We start from the raw sequence: 16586 nt of genomic DNA, 5'->3' as shown, positions 1-16586 counted from the left end.
AATTAAATTTGTAGGATTTTATTTGGATTTTAATATGATTTTGTGGATTTACAAATATTTATATTTGATTTGGATTTGTGTTTAATTTTGATTTATGCTAAATTTGGATTTTATATGGTGTTTATATATTTTTTAATACATAATTAAGAATTTTTATTAGGTTGTTTTCTAAATAAACAGTTGAATTTAATAAAAAAATAAAACAGAAGGGTAAAATGGTCATTTTAATAATTCAGCAGAACAATTCAGAGGTCCCAGCCAAACAGCATGTTAGACATTCAGCTCTTAAAATTTCAGACCCTCTTAAAAATTCAGATCTTGCCAAACAGCACCGAGCATATATGTGTTTCAAATTCATTGTTGTAAAAATCCCGACTAGGTCCCGATTAATCCCTAGGTGCTATTCGACTGATTAGAGGGCGCCTAGCGATTACTCCTTGCATACATAATGAGTGAAACATTATAAAACGATGAAATTTTAACATTTTGAAGAAGTTTTATCTCAATGAAAATTATTTGAGGCATGATTAGTGTTGTATTAATCATATTAACCTATTTTGTTATTATATTAGTGGTATTTACGAACTTTGATAGTCATATTTATTTTTTAAAATTCAACGAATTAGCAATTAATGGTACCTGATTAATCCCCCGATTAATCTCCGTCTAGCCGATTAACGTCGAGCGTTTTTTGCAACTTTGGTTTCAATAGGTGTCTTTACAATGTCTGAAAACCATATAAACTTTTTCTATGTATAATGACATAGGAGGCAAGATAAATCACAAAATAGCAAAAAACTAAATATGAACATTTGGACAACAAATGTATATATTATACAATGTACAATAATTATGTGTTTTTATTTTATTTTTATATATTTTTTGTAATTTTGAAATAAGAAGACAATAATAAACTCTTAGTTTTTTTTTATAATAAAGTTAACTGTTTGTTTATAGTTTCTATTGATCTTAAAAATAATAAAAGTTGATTATAAATAAAACAAATCATAATAAAAATATTATGTTTGTTTAAGTTGCTAATAAACCAACAAAAAATAATATTGTATTTGTTTGGATCACCAATAAAAAGACATTCTAATGTCATGTACTAAGGCAATGGATTCTTTTATCTATTTCTTTTTTCTTATTTCCTATGGTAGAGTTTGTTGAGTTTTTATCTACCAAAAATTATAATTTTGTAACAGGGAAATATCTTTGATTCCTTATTGGGGATCTCGGGGAAGGGATGTATTTGTATTTCCCAGCGGAGATGGAGCGTGGATGAGAAGTTGAGGGATTCAAGAATGAAGATGGGTCCAGTTGCTCCCCGACCTTGTTATCATTTCTAATTTTAGCATGATGCATGACATGGTTTACCATAAAGGTAACAAACTTAATTAAATTTTGATCTAAAATCAAAGATGCATGACATGGTTTACCATAAAGTTAACAAACTTAATTAAATTTTAATCTAAAATCAAAGGGTTGTAGGTAGTGGCCCATATGTCAACACTTGTGATAAGGTGCACTCCAATGAATTAATCTAGAAATCATCTTCTATAACTTGTAGCAAGAAGCAAACATGAACATTTCTTTTAACTCATGCATTTCCATACCTTTCATGTGAATTGAAATGTTAATACTAGTTGAAGGTCAATCATGTAAATGTAACCTAGTTTTTGGTTGAAGTGTTTGAATTGGGTTTACGAAAATTTAAAAACAAAAATGATAAGTTTTTTACTTAGTTACAAAACTTGTCTTTCAAAAGTGTTTGCATCCATTTACATATGATCGAATCCATTTACAAAAGTGTTTGAATTGATTACTGTCAAAAAAATCATGATTTTATTTAATCTCCTTCTTTCAAAATTTTAAAAATGATTTATCAACCATACGTGTATATATTCTAACATCAAGTGATCAACCCTTCGACCATCTTTAATCCGTTTTATCATTTTTGTACCGAAATGATATTATTTGATATACATACTAATTCATCTTCAATTCATTACAACATTTTAAACATTAAAAAAAGTTTTTTTTTTCAAACTTTATTAGACAAATATAGTTCTTGTACCATTCTGTTTTTGTCTATTAGTTAAGAGGGGTGTTCATGTAATTTATTTACCTATATATATATATATATATATATATATATATATATATATATATATATATATATATATATATATATATATATATATATATATATATATCATTGTAACTCTCGTGTATCTACAACAGAGAGTTTTTCATTAACTTTCACATGGTATTAAGCCTTGTAACTCCCAACCTTCTTTTTCCCTCCCTCTAAAACCGTCCCTCTCTTCTTCTTCCTCTCCCACCCATCAACTTTCCTCACCTTTTAGCTTTATCATCATGTCTAACTCCGATGCTTCCTCTCTCTCTATGAACACCATCTTGCATCTCATCACCATTCACCTTTCTTCATCCACTTACCTTCTATGGAAGAATCAAATGATCCCTCTTTTACAACATCAGCAACTTCTTGGTCATGTTGACGGCTCCGTTTCGTCCCCACCGCCCTCCATTTTGGTTGATAACAAGCCGACCTTGAATCCGGCATTGGCAGAGTGGGTCTCTACCGATCAAAGGGCTGTTATTCTTCTTCAAGCTTCTCTCACAGGAGAAGCTTTTTCTGAGATTGTGGGCCTCTCAACAGCTCGTGACATTGGGTAGCCCTAGAAGCCGCCTACGGCAACTCCTCCTTAGAGCGTGCCCAAAATCTCTGTGATCAACTACGTCATCTTACCAAGGGTTCCTCCACCGTTTCAGAATTTGGCCGAAAATTCAAGTTCGTTTGTGATCAACTTGCCGCCACTGGTCAAGGGGTGGAGGAAACTGACAAAACCCATTGGTTTCTTTGCGGTCTCGGTGCCTCGTTTGAGAAATTTTCCACCGCCATCCGTGCTTCCGGGACTATTTTTGGGTTTCGCAACTTGTTGGCTAGGGCGAGGGTCATGAAATTTTTCTCAAATCTATTCACGGCGACACCACTCCCTCAGTTGCTTTTTCTGCCGGCGCCACTCCCTCCTCGGGTTCGAATGGTGGTCGGGGTCGGGGCGGTTGCTCGTTTCGTGGTGGTCGCGGTCGTGGACGCTGGCCGCCTCATTGTCAACTTTGTCGCCAAAATGGCCACTACGCGAACCAGTGCCCTCAACTTCACTCTTTTGCGTCCCCTTCACCCATGCATAATGTTGATCTCGCCAAAGCTTTTCTAGCCAAGTGCCAAGTTACTCCTTCCGGCCCAGATTGGTTTGTTAATTCCAGCGCCTCCGATCACATGGTGTCTTTGATCGGATCGATGTCTAATGTCGAGCCGTATGGTGGTGACTCTTCGGTGCAATTTGGAAATGGTAATACACTAAGAATCTCTTGTATTGGTTCTTCCAAAATTGCTAATGGTATTCACTTGCGGGATGTTTTGGTGGTTCCCTGCCTCAACAAAAATTTATTATCCATTAGTAAACTAACACGTGATAATCCTGTGGATGTTCTTTTCTCTGCTTCATCGTTTTTTATTCAGGATCAAACAACGAAGCAGGTCCTAACACAAGGAAAATGTGATCGTAGGCTTTATGTTCTAGCCACTTCTCCCAAAGCTTATGCGTTTTTTGCCGGATCCAAGCCGCGTGCCTCTTTTGAACTTTGGCACTCCAGATTGGGACATGTGTCTTTTAACACTATTTCTATGTTAAATAAACTTGGACTTTTATTTGTTTCTAGTGTGTTGCCAAAACCAAATATTTGCTCTCCTTGTGAACCTGCTAAGTCTCGTCGCTTGCCATTTTCTAATAATAATAAACGTGCTTTACATATATTGGATTTGGTGCATTGTGATTTATGGTGGCCGTCACCCGTTTCGTCGGTTAATTCATATCGCTACTATGTCTCTTTTGTGGACGATTATTCGCGCTTTACATGGTTGTATCCACTCAAGGCCAAATCAGAATTTTATGATGTTTTCGTCTCATTTCTCACTTTTGTGGAAAATCGATTTTCCACCAAGCTTAAAGTTTTTCAAAGTGACTGGGGTATGGAATTTTTAAACTATCATGTGAAGGGCTTATTAAACTCGCGTGACATTTTTCATCAGATTTCGTGTCCGTACACCCCGCAACAAAATGGACGATCCGAACGCAAGCATCGTCATATAATTGAAACGGGCCTTGCCATGATGTTTCATGGTCACATACCCGCCTCTTATTGGGTTCATGCCTTTAGCACCACGGTGTATATTATTAATCGCTTGCCTTCGAAAGTTCTTAGCTATTGTTCGCCTTTTGAGATGTTGTTTGGTCGGGTGTCATCTTATGATAATTTTCGTCCATTCGGGTGCCGGGTCTACCCTTATTTGCGGGATTATTCACCTCATAAATTGTCTCCACGGAGCATTCCCTGCGTTTTTCTTGGATATCACTCCCAATACAAAGGTTACTTATGTCTTGATCCTAGATCATCGCGCATCTACATCACACGCCATGCTCGGTTTGATGAGTTGTGTTTTCCTTTTGACACCACTGCCACGCACACCGCAATCGTTAATTTACCACTTCACTCCTTTTTGGATGATTTTTCGGGTGTGTCCGTGCCCGCTGCTGTCTCAAATCCTGCTCCAACGGCCTCGCCTCCAGCTCCCTGTACTGTATGCGATGATCCTCCCATGTCGTCATCACCAGTCGAGCCCCCCCCCAACCCGATCCTGCTTCTACAGTGCCTGCCTCAGACTCTGATCACGACTCCGACACTGAACCTGCATCGGGTTCGGATTCGGATTCGTCGATACCCGATGTCGACGTTGCTGCACCCTCGCCCTCTGCTCCATCGGCACCGGCTCCTGTTGCTCCTATCGGGCACCCCATGACCACTCGAGCAAAATCTGGGATTTTTAAACCAAGGCATTGGGCGGACCTTTCTCATACATCTGATGGTGGGCTTTATGCTGCTCTATTTGCCTCTGCTGACCCGACAACGCATATTGAGGCTCTCAGGGATTCCAAATGGGTTGACGCCATGCGCTCCGAAATGGATGCACTTTCACAAAATCACACTTGGTCTTTGGTTCCCCGTCTTGCTAACACGAATGTAGTGGGGTGCCGTTGGCTCTTTCGGACCAAGTACTTAGTCGATGGCTCTATTGATCGACATAAAGCACGCCTTGTTGCTCAAGGTTTTAGTCAAATTCTCGGTCTCGACTTTTCTCATACTTTTAGCCCGGTGGTGAAGGCGGCAACAGTCAGGGTTGTCTTGACTATTGCTATTATTAATAGCTGGCAGCTCCACCAACTTGATGTCAACAATGCCTTTCTTCATGCCACTTGTCCGATACGGTGTATATGTGGCAACCACCCGGGTTCGAGGATCCTCGTTTCCCTAATCATGTTTGCAAGCTTAACAAGGCCATTTATGGCCTCAAACAAGCTCCTAGGGCCTGGTTTCATCGCTTAAGCTCCTTTCTTGTGGCAAATGGGTTCATTTGCAGTCGTGCGGATCCCTCTTTGTTTGTGTTTCAACGTGGTGCTTGTCTCTTATACTTACTCATTTATGTGGACGACCTTATCCTAACAAGCTCCGATACGGCTGTTATTCGCTCTTTTATCTCCAAGCTTCACACCGAATTCAAGATCAAGGACCTTGGTCACCTCAACTACTTTCTCGGTTTGGAAGCCAAGCGTCTTTCGTCCGGGTTGTTTCTTAGTCAGTCCAAGTATGTTCATGCTATTGTTTCCCGTGCTGGCCTACTTGAGTCGAAGCCCGTGGCGACCCCACTATCCCCGAGTGTCTCTTTTGTTACATCTGGTACACCTTATCAAGATCCGACCCATTATCGTTCTCTTGTTGGGGCTTTGCAATATTTGACCATTACCCGTCCTGATATTTCTTATGCCGTGAATCAAGTTAGCCAGTTTCTTCAGGCTCCTACTATTGATCATTATCAGGCGGTCAAGCGGCTTATCCAATATGTTAAGGGCACCCTCTCCTATGGTCTAACTTTTTCGAGACCTACATCTACGACCCTTGTTGGTTATTCTGATGCGGATTGGGCTCGTTGTTTGGATACGCGTCGGTCCACCTATGGGTACTCGATCTTCCTGGGGGGTAATCTTGTATCCTAGAGTGCCAAAAAGCAGCCTACGGTCTCTCGCTCCAGCTGTGAATCTGAATATCGAGCCATGGCTAACACTGCTGCTGAACTCATATGGATTACTCACTTGTTGTGTGAGCTTCACTTTCTTCCCACTGGTCGTCCGACCATCTTGTGTGATAATCAGAGTGCCCTATTTCTCACACAAAACCCGGTGTCTCATAAGCGCGCCAAACATATCGATCTTGACTACCATTTTGTTCGTGAGCTCGTTGTATCTGGGAAACTTGTTACCATGTTTGTTCCTACCAAGCTTCAGGTAGCGGACATTTTTACTAAGAGCCTTCCACGACAACAGTTTGAACAGTTTCGTCACATGCTTCGCCTTGGACCGCCACCGATTCGCTTGAAGGGGGATATTAGACAAATATAGTTCTTGTACCATTCTGTTTTTGTCTATTAGTTCTTGTAATTTATTTACCTCTCTCTCTCTCTCTCTCTCTCTCTCTCTCTCTCTCTATATATATATATATATATATATATATATATATATATATATATATATATATATATATATATATATCATTGTAACTCTGGTGTATCTACAACAGAGAGTTTTTCATTAACTTTCACAAACTTATACAGATTTTCAAAAGTACCCTTTTTATTTATATTTTTATTTGTATATCCGCTTCTATTCCCAAATTTTAACCAATCTTCTTTTTACTTCCTTAAGTTTGTAGATTATATAATTATACAATTATATGTTTTATAAAATATAATATACGTCAAGTATATATGTGTTTTATTTAACTATATAATATGTTTTAAAATTATTAAATCACATTAACTTTTTAATAAGTTCTGAAAATAAAATAAATTCAATACATACCGTAATTTAACAACAATTCAAATTATATTATCATAAGTAACAAATATTACATATGAAATGCCATTATACAAATAATAAACTATAAATGAATAAAATTCAAGATTGAATGACCAAATTATACAATAGAAACTTGGAAAACAAATATGATTCCGTTTTGGTGTAGAAATTTGTGTTTGATTGGAACAATTTTAATACCAGATTTGGTGTAAAAATGAGATCAGGTGTTGAGTTGGAGATGTTCTACATCTTTATTTTATTGTTATGCAAATTAACAAATTAATGCAAAAGTAAAAGAATGATTAATCAATTGGGGAAAAATCGTTATCTGTGAACTATAGCATAAATCTAAAACAACTGATCGTTTATACCCATGGAATCCCAAGTTAATTAGACAAAAAAAAAATGATCTTTCTCATGTTCATGGATTGAGGGATGAATGTTGCAGAAACTAGCAAGAAATTCCAAAGGAGAATATTTAGAGTTAGGTTTTAACTTTTAATTATAATTCATCTTTCTCATGTTCATGGATTGAGGGATGAATGTTGTTCTTTTTGTTGTAGTCATCTGCAAAAACATCATCAAATGAAGGATCTCCTGGTCTTCGAAAAAGCCGATCCCCAATCTTAATCTCATATGCCTCTGGTTGACTTAATATAAATTCTTTCAACTGAATAATCAATCAAAACACAAATTAACCAATGAAATAAAATACAAAAAACATGGTATAGTATAAATGGTTGAATTTGAAAAAACCAACCTCTAGAGTGTCTTGGCCTTTTTCCAGAGTGAACATGATTGTGCTCACATCAACACCCATAAATTTCACCTCAATGGCTCCTGTTCTTGCAATTTTGCTCCATTTCATTGCAATTTCCGTTATCATATCCTGCAAAGTATGAATTATGAAATCATGATCCATCCATCCATCCATTATGAAATCAGCCGATTAATCAATCAAAATAATAATAAGTAATAGTATATCAATACTAAGTAAGTTTAGGGCAACCCTTGTCTGCTTCTCTAAATTTGACTAATTTGTACGACCTAACTCTGATTTTTGCAATCTAAACAGCCACCCCAAAAATCAATGCATCAATTGCTGAAAAAATCCACAAAAGTAATGAGTCCTATTCCAGGACATACAAATTGTGAAAAAATTGTTGGCTGTAAGAGGTTGCTTGTCTCTGCTCTCTACTGAACAGGTAAGCAATGAACAGTGAAACAATTAAGGATTATATTTGTTGACAACATGCATTGTTCAGTCTAATTTGAGTGAAACTCTGGTTCTAGACTTCTAGATCTAAAACCTAGCCTGTGAAAGATGAAGAATCAAGAGCTGCATTTTGACTTTTTTATGCTAGTTAAGATTTTTTTAATACTTCCTATAAATGATAATTGATAAAAGAAGGTTTAATATCAGTTTCTTGAAGTTGAGAAAATAACGGATTTGATCATTCAAAAACAAATCGTGGCTCTTCTAGGGTAACTATAGGGAAAACTTGGAATGCGGATGCAGTTTATCGATTATCAAAGAGGAGAAGAATCAAGCTACCGGAGTTCGCCGAACGCCAAACCGAAGCTTAACGAAGCCAAATGACGGTCCGTGCTGACGTTTCATCATCTCATCCTGCATCTTAGCCAAGTCCATCTCCGAGAAATCCGTCGGTGGCGGATCAAACGGCTCTTCTGCTACTTTCTTCTTCCGTCCCCATTCCTTCCACGCTTCATCCTCCTCGTCGTCCACCACATCATCTAGTTCATCAGGAATATGAATCCTCGCATTTTTCCCGCCTAATACGCCGGTGTTTCCAGATACAATTAGAATCATAAGGATGAGTAGGAGACGGATGTGGATCGTAGAAGACACCACCTCCACCAGCGCCGCCGCGAATCTCGTATGAGTCGCCATTGATTTCGCTGTCTGCTGTTTGTGATATGGGTCTCTCTATATATATACTGCTCATACATATTAGCTAACAGCTTTTCCAACTGAAAGCAGTCTTCACATACGCACCCTTGGCGCATATTAGCACTGGGAAAGTCCCAGTATATGAACACCCTTTTAGGTGGGACTACACAATTTAATGACCAAATAAAATAAAATAAAATTTCATTGCTTCACTCCATTAAACAATAAACATTAGATTAAGCCATTATATTTTCACCATGACAACGTTATATAAAAGAAAAAAATAACTTGTGATTTTTAAAATTGATTTTGAAAAAGTGTAGATTCCTTCTTGCCACTCAGAGATTTGGATTCATCATTGATTTTGAAAGAACATTTTTAGCAGATTTGGATTGATCATGTTAGCATATATCAACGTTACGACTCGTTTTCTAACTGATCAAGTTTTATATCAACGTTATTATTGTAATGCAGAAAAATTATTGTATGCATAAAAAATACTATATTTTGCATGAATAAACTATTGCCGTTCAAAAAAAAATCATCTGATCTATTAAAAATTACACTGGTCTTTTATATTACATAAAAAAGTTATAAATACTTTATAACAAAAAGTCATATACAATTTTCAAAAGGCAAATCACTTTTTTATGCAAACACTTCAATTGAATACAGAATTTAATAAACTCCCTGCCTCATAATGATACAATCCTTTAATAATAACAAAATTAAAAAGATTTTGAATCAAAATCAGCATTATTAAAATTTTAAAACAAATTGTTAAAAGTTAAACTTGGAAGTTGTAATTTTCAGATCATCGCCTCATCGAATTGGTTTTTTAGTAGACAAAAAAGAAAACTATAAATAATGAATGGATGCAAAATATACACAAGCCGACCTTAGCTCAGTTGGTAGAGCGGAGGACTGTAGTTGGTTAAATGCTGTTATCCTTAGGTCGCTGGTTCGAATCCGGCAGGTCGGAACTAATTTTTAAATAATCAGCATTTTTTTTTTCGTGTACTTGCTTTGAATGTTTTATTTATCTTATTGAAAAACGGCGTGGTGACTTTTCTTACTACAAAGTAGATTTTACTTTTCGTAAATAAAAATCAACATTTTATGTTAAGGTCATAAGGAGTGGGAGATGCTAGGTTGCATAATGTAAATATTGTTAATTTGATCCATCTAAAATTTAAAAGTTCACAACAATTTATTTATAAAAAGTATTTAAAACATACCTTAATTATTTTGATGGACTTACCAAATGTGTTTGGAAAAAATGAAAGGAAATATATATATATATATATATATATATATATATATATATATATATATATATATATATATATATATATATATATATATATATACATTAGCCGTGTACCCGCGTCAAGCGACGGATGTGACAATGGTGGTTGAATGTTGAAAGATGAATTAAACCCTAAAAATGGAAACGTCAGCAATATATATCCAAGATTTGTGAACAGAAATTGCGAGATTTGGAGAAATACGGAGATAAGGAATGAACCGGGTCAAAATAGCCTAAAAATAGGGGATAAGAGATTTGACATTTTCAATTGTTGACCATATGTACTTTACTCTTTTTGTAATGCATAAATTGATTGTACAAATGCATTGTATGTTTGTACGACTTAAAATTCAGCATTTGACCAAAAATGTTTTATAAGGTAATTAAGATATATATATATATATATATATATATATATATATATATATATATATATATATATATATATGTGTGTGTGTGTGTGTGCTTAGGTTATTTTGTTTAGAGTATCTATTGTGTTATTGTATGCATAAATGTGGGTCAATCAAATTTACTTATTTATAGAAAGTGATTAATATATATTATTGAATTAAATATAATTGAAAAATATCGTCTTAATTAATTACAACGGTAATTTAGTCAATTAATATAGATTTATTAAAGGAAAATTGCATTTTTTAAGGGATCATAGATTCTATTAATTTTAAAAAACCGATTTTACAAATATAATTCTTTTAATTCGGACATTCCGAGAAAATGACATTCTAATTTTTACGAATTCTAATTTTTTTAATTACTTTAATTTAATTTTAAGTATAACGTAATTTTTATAATTAAACCCGATTTCATTCTATTAGAATGACATTCTGGTAGGATCATATTTTCTAGGAATTTCAGGATACATGATTCTATTAGAATGATATTCTATGAGAATGCCAACACCGACTACTAACATATTTTTGGATACAACTTCAAAATCTTCATTACATTCTTCTAAAAGTAAAAACTTTATATAATAGTCTATGACAATGAAATACTCGCTAATAACAAACAAAACCTTGTATATTATTCGACCTGAATATTCTAGCAGAATATATTATTACATATACTCATATCATTCTATTGTAGATTATTCTATCAGAAGAATAGCTCTTTCCTTTGTGAAGACCGGTGACAGTTGTTCAGCCATCGTCTAATCTTCAAGCCCTTGATCATCAATGAAATTAGACATTTTACGAAAATAACTGCCATGAATCAAATCATGTAAGAATAATATTCTTTGAGAATGCTTTTACGTGACAAATAAATAACACAAAATTTTAGTAAATCTGACAGAATGAATACCACATGGTATGGTCAGATTATTTTTCAGGAACTTCCACAAACACCTGTCATGCATCATAATAAGCTCTATGACAAATTTCACCAAAAGATTGTTAATTTTCAAATTCTACCAGGCCTGAAGTGAAAATAACATGATTTGCAAGTATGTAAGCTACCTTGCTTCTATGATATGATTCAATAGTAGGCTACAAAACTTCATAAGATATCTCAATCAAAACATATGTTGCAATCATCTCCCCTTTCCCTGAATAAATGTTCTAAGTGATACAGCTTTTTTGGATATGAACTTTGAACAATCCCATACTATTTATGATGCCTACACTTGCTTTTGCACGACTTCTCCATTTGACCAGATCTTTATACATTTAATTTCATCAATCAAGTATGCCAAAGATGACAATTTTCTAATACCATAAGCTTAAAACCTCAAACATCCAGGGGGAGATGTGACAACCGTCAATTTCCGGTCAAGTCATAGTCAACTAAAGTCAACAAGTCAAACCGGTCGACTCAATTAAACCTTGTGTACTAGGGCTTACGTTAGGTAATTACTATACAAATCGCTATTCTAATGAGAAATCATCAATTGGAAAGTTTGTATACCTATATTTCCTTAACCTAAAATTGTGGTAAGTAATGAACCAAACCGATAAAACAATGTTGCATACTCATTGGGAGTGTGTAAGATCCTTAAACATGGCTTAACGGGGCTTACGTACCTTGTGTTGCGGAGCCAAGCACTCAAAAAAGTCACAAAAGAAGCCTCTCCCAATCTCTTTCACTTTATCTCTCTATATTTAAAATCTCTCCCAAATCTCTCCAAGTATGAGAAATCTCTCCAAGTATGTGAAATCTCTCCCAAATCTCTCTAAGTATGTGAAATCTCTCCTAAATCTCTCCAAGTATGAGAAATCTCTCCAAGTATGTGAAATCTCTCCCAAATCTCTCTCAAAAGTTCCTTTAACTTTGTATAATCATTTCGGGTATCCCGACCCTTAACCGGGTCAAAAACCGCTTGAAAACGGGGTAAAAACGGGTAAAATGGGCTTAAGGACCCGAAACCCCTCTTTAAGGGTTGAACCCTCTTAGAACCGAAGGTCCCTATAGGGACTGAACTGCTGAAGGACCAAAGCTGCCATGAACCGAACCCGAATGTCCCTTTGGACCGAACCTTGCTTGAGCACCGAACCCTACCTTCGCCTTCACCTCCTGCCTCTTTCGCTCCATTTTGCCTTCGGGCCCAGCAGCTTTAGGATCGAACCTCGGCCCAAAACCGAGAGGTCTCGCAGGTAGGCCAATTTCATCCGGTTTTCGACTAGTTTTGCATTTTAGGCCCGTTTTTAATTATTTTAACGCGGGATTTTCACCAAAACTTTATTTTAACATATAAGGCCCCATATTTATTAATTAATCACGTTTTTTGGGATAAATCTTATCAAAAAAAGAGTGGGTGAAGTACAAGAGGTGGAATGTTGACTTTTCTTTAGTTTATGACACAAGCAGCCTCCCCCACACCCACTCCATGACCAGCCACACTCCTTCCACCATACCTAGGTCATGTTAATGTATTTTCTCATCATTTCCAGCCATTTCCCATGTTCTTAGAGCTGGAACATCCACCCTCTCTCCTCACTTCACTCATTTTCTCTTATTCCCACCAAAAGATCAAACACTTTTCTCTCAACTCTTCTCCCTCAATTTCGAGACTTCCAAGGCTTTCCTTTTACTTTTGGTAAATATCTTCATCGTCCTTATGATTATTACACTTCCTTCAACTCCAATCATGGATTGCTTACACAAATTCCATCATTTTAGTGTTAGATTCTCGAATCTTCAAGGCAACCTTCTAAGTGTTCTTGAGTTGAACACTTCTCTTCTTCGACATTCATCCACCTGAAATCACATAAGGTGAGTTCATACCCATATCTTTTCATGTTTTCTTAAGTTTTAAGGGGGGGGGGGGGATACAAGTTAAAACAACAAGAACACAACGAAATTCATTCAACAACTTTCATAAGAAAAGTTAGACTCCACTCACGGACTGTTTTGGGCAACTTAAACATTTTAGTTTTCAAAATTGTACTAGGTTCAAATAGTTCAAGTTCTTAGCTTTAAAATGACTACTTGCACATCTCCATACAATTTTTCTACAATTTATGGGGATTTTTACAAAACTGCCTATCATTTCAAGAACGAATCTGGACCAGTATGTGATTATGGACTTTTTCACACAAGTTGGAGGTCACTAAAAATCATAATAAAATTTATGAACAAACTAGACTCATTTTCCAAACTCCCAGAATTTATGGATTTTGATTTGGACCCTTAATGATTTTTCTATGAATTTTTTAAAAACATATTAGAAATGGTAATACTAGAAAAATGTTTTCAATTTCATTTACGCCTTGTAACTTGTTGAGCAAGGTGTGTACCTTCATGTGAAGATATGTTATTACCATATATGTTATTTTGTCTTGTTATATAGACATTCATCAGTTAACAAATGGATATTTGCTATATTAAGCATGGTAAATGATAAATTGATATAAACAAGTTTACATCCATTACATACAAACATTTGGTAAGCTATGACAAATATAGTTTATGATGCATTTACATAATAAACACATTACTAAAGGTATTACATGTACAAAAGGGGTTATTACCACTACGATTAACCATGATAAACTATAATAAGTATAGTTAAGACTATTACACCCCCCACATGTAAGTATGCTAATTATAATCGACTGATCCATCAAATACCTCAGACTCTTGTGGTCCATGTAAATAGTATAACGGACCCCATAGAGGTAATTTCGCAAAGTATTGAGGGCAAACACCACCACCCCCAACTCCAAATCGTACGTAGGGTAATTCGCTCGTGAGGCTTTAACTGCCTCGAAGCGTAAGCGATCACATGACCCTGCTGCATCAAAATTGCACCCAAAACCGTGATCGACGCATCACGGTAAACCACAAAAATACTCAACAACCTCTGGTAGGGTCAGAGCCTCACATAATCTCTGTCTCAAGGTCTCAAGAGCTGCCTACTGCTCAGGCCGGTGAATACCTATAAGACGTGTCGAACCATTTTCTCCGGCCTAACTTCATATACCCCCTGTCAATAGAAAGACCCGATTTTGGTATGTTGTTGCCTCATATGACCCTTAGGAGTTTGGAGGAAGGAGGTCCATAACTTATTTAAAATATAATAATATTCTAGTATCTTCATATTTTATGTTATGATTAATTCATTAATTTTATAATAAATTCACGGCATGAATGAATTCTTAGTTTCTTACTATTACTAAGCCATGCCATGCATGCACAATTTTGTTTTTGTTGCATTGCCCTTAAATCAATTATGGACAATTGTTTAAAAAAATGTAGATTGAAGTTTTTGAAACATGTAAAATTACATTGAAGGACAATTGTTTAAAAATAAATAAGTATATAGATATATTTTTAAGAGCAGTTATGAAAATTGATTTTAAAACCTAGTAGCGTTTTGTTAAACGCTACATGGAGTAGTTTTTAGATTTAGAACGTTCTGTTTAAAGTAAAAACTAAACGCTCGTACTGCCAAACGGAGATTTTTGTATAAACTAAAACGTTTTGTTAAAAGCTAAAATTTAAAATCTCTCAAACACTTTTAAAAACTGCGTACAAAACACATCTGATATGATTTGGTTTGCATTAGTTAGACCTTACAAAATATTAATAAACTTGCTAGGTTTTATTTTGTTTTATTTGCTAAACAATCCATGATACACCAACTATTATTTAGGTATAAATTATTTAAATTAATTAAAAAAAAAATCATATTTTAGATGATTCTTATACCATAACGTATTTTAAATGCTTATCTTTTTCTCATTGTTGCATTATCTCTTTCTTTATATAAAAGAAATACTAAAAGTTATATTTCGAACTCATTATCAAAATATAATATATTTTTTAAATAAGATATTAACTGAAATGTTCACAAATAAGTATTTTCTTTATATAAAAGAAATACTAAAAGTTATATTTCCAACTCATTATCAAAATATAATATATTTTTTTTAAATAGGATATTAACTGAAATGTTCACAAATAAGTATTTAGAAGCTACAAGTGACAACAAGATTTCAATAATATTGGTTTTAAAGTGTAAATTAACTCGTTCTGATTCAAATATTGAATATAAGGTCAGCCAAACAAACATCACTTTTTTATAATTTATTAAATAAACATCATAATGATTAATTTTTATTTAAAAAACAACATTAGTAATTAACTAACAAGTACTTGTTTATTCTTAAATAATAATTAATATTACTTTATTTTTTATTCATAATTATTTATTATTTAAAAAAATATATTTTTAAGTAACAAGGAGTTTTTTTTTACAAATTATTTAAATACTTTTTATATTTTTTAAACCTTTTTACAATCTTTTTAAACTTTTTATAACTTTATAAACATTTTTATATAATTTTTTTTATTTTTTTTACAATTTTTATACAGCATTTATAAATAATTTTATAAGTCTTTTTAAACTATATCATTTTAAATTCTGTACAACCTAGAAAGGTTGTAAAAACGTAAGAACAGTACCTAAAAGTTTGACACATAAATAAAAATATTTAAAATGGATGATTTCTTACAAGTTTTTGAAAAATGTTTAAAAGTTCCAAAATGTCTTTTACAAGAATTATCCCTGACTTTTATATAAGATTTCAAACTTTATCCAAGTTTTTTTCAACAATTCTACGAATTTTAGATTCCATAATATGAAATAATAGAATAAATTACTAACAATTTTCGTATCTATCCTAATAAATGAAAATGACTTTGCCACATGTCCTGTTCTCATTCATTTGGACACATGACATTTTCTAGAAATTTTAAATTTTTCTATTTTTCACTTGTCATTTTATTGTATTTTTGATTTTATTAAATTAAAATCCACATTTAATATATAAGGTAATATATATGTAAGATATTTATTAGAAAATGGTTTATATATGTAATATATCTAATGCATTAAAGTCTCATTAAT

At 34.2% G+C, this 16586-nt stretch overlaps 1 protein-coding gene and 1 non-coding gene across 2 annotated transcripts; one reads left to right on the top strand and one right to left on the bottom strand.

Annotated features, from left to right (window-relative positions):
* Window positions 1-7222: 7222 nt before the first annotated feature.
* On the bottom strand, window positions 7223-9018 carry LOC111878514 (uncharacterized). The gene is made up of 3 exons (XM_023875027.3): window positions 8551-9018; window positions 7756-7884; window positions 7223-7665 (listed from the first exon to the last, which is right to left on the bottom strand). Exons 1-3 carry the CDS (start codon window positions 8905-8907, stop codon window positions 7498-7500), a joined length of 654 nt encoding a protein of 217 aa, XP_023730795.1. The 5' UTR covers window positions 8908-9018; the 3' UTR covers window positions 7223-7497.
* Window positions 9019-9800: 782 nt separating this feature from the next.
* Window positions 9801-9889, top strand: TRNAY-GUA (transfer RNA tyrosine (anticodon GUA)). Its single transcript is given in 2 exon segments — window positions 9801-9837; window positions 9854-9889. It is a non-coding gene; the product is annotated as a tRNA-Tyr (tRNA).
* Window positions 9890-16586: the final 6697 nt, after the last annotated feature.

The sequence above is a fragment of the Lactuca sativa genome, chromosome 4 (assembly GCF_002870075.4).
Source record: "Lactuca sativa cultivar Salinas chromosome 4, Lsat_Salinas_v11, whole genome shotgun sequence".
Classification (NCBI taxonomy): domain Eukaryota; kingdom Viridiplantae; phylum Streptophyta; class Magnoliopsida; order Asterales; family Asteraceae; genus Lactuca; species Lactuca sativa.
This window is presented reverse-complemented; position numbering and strand designations above follow the sequence as displayed.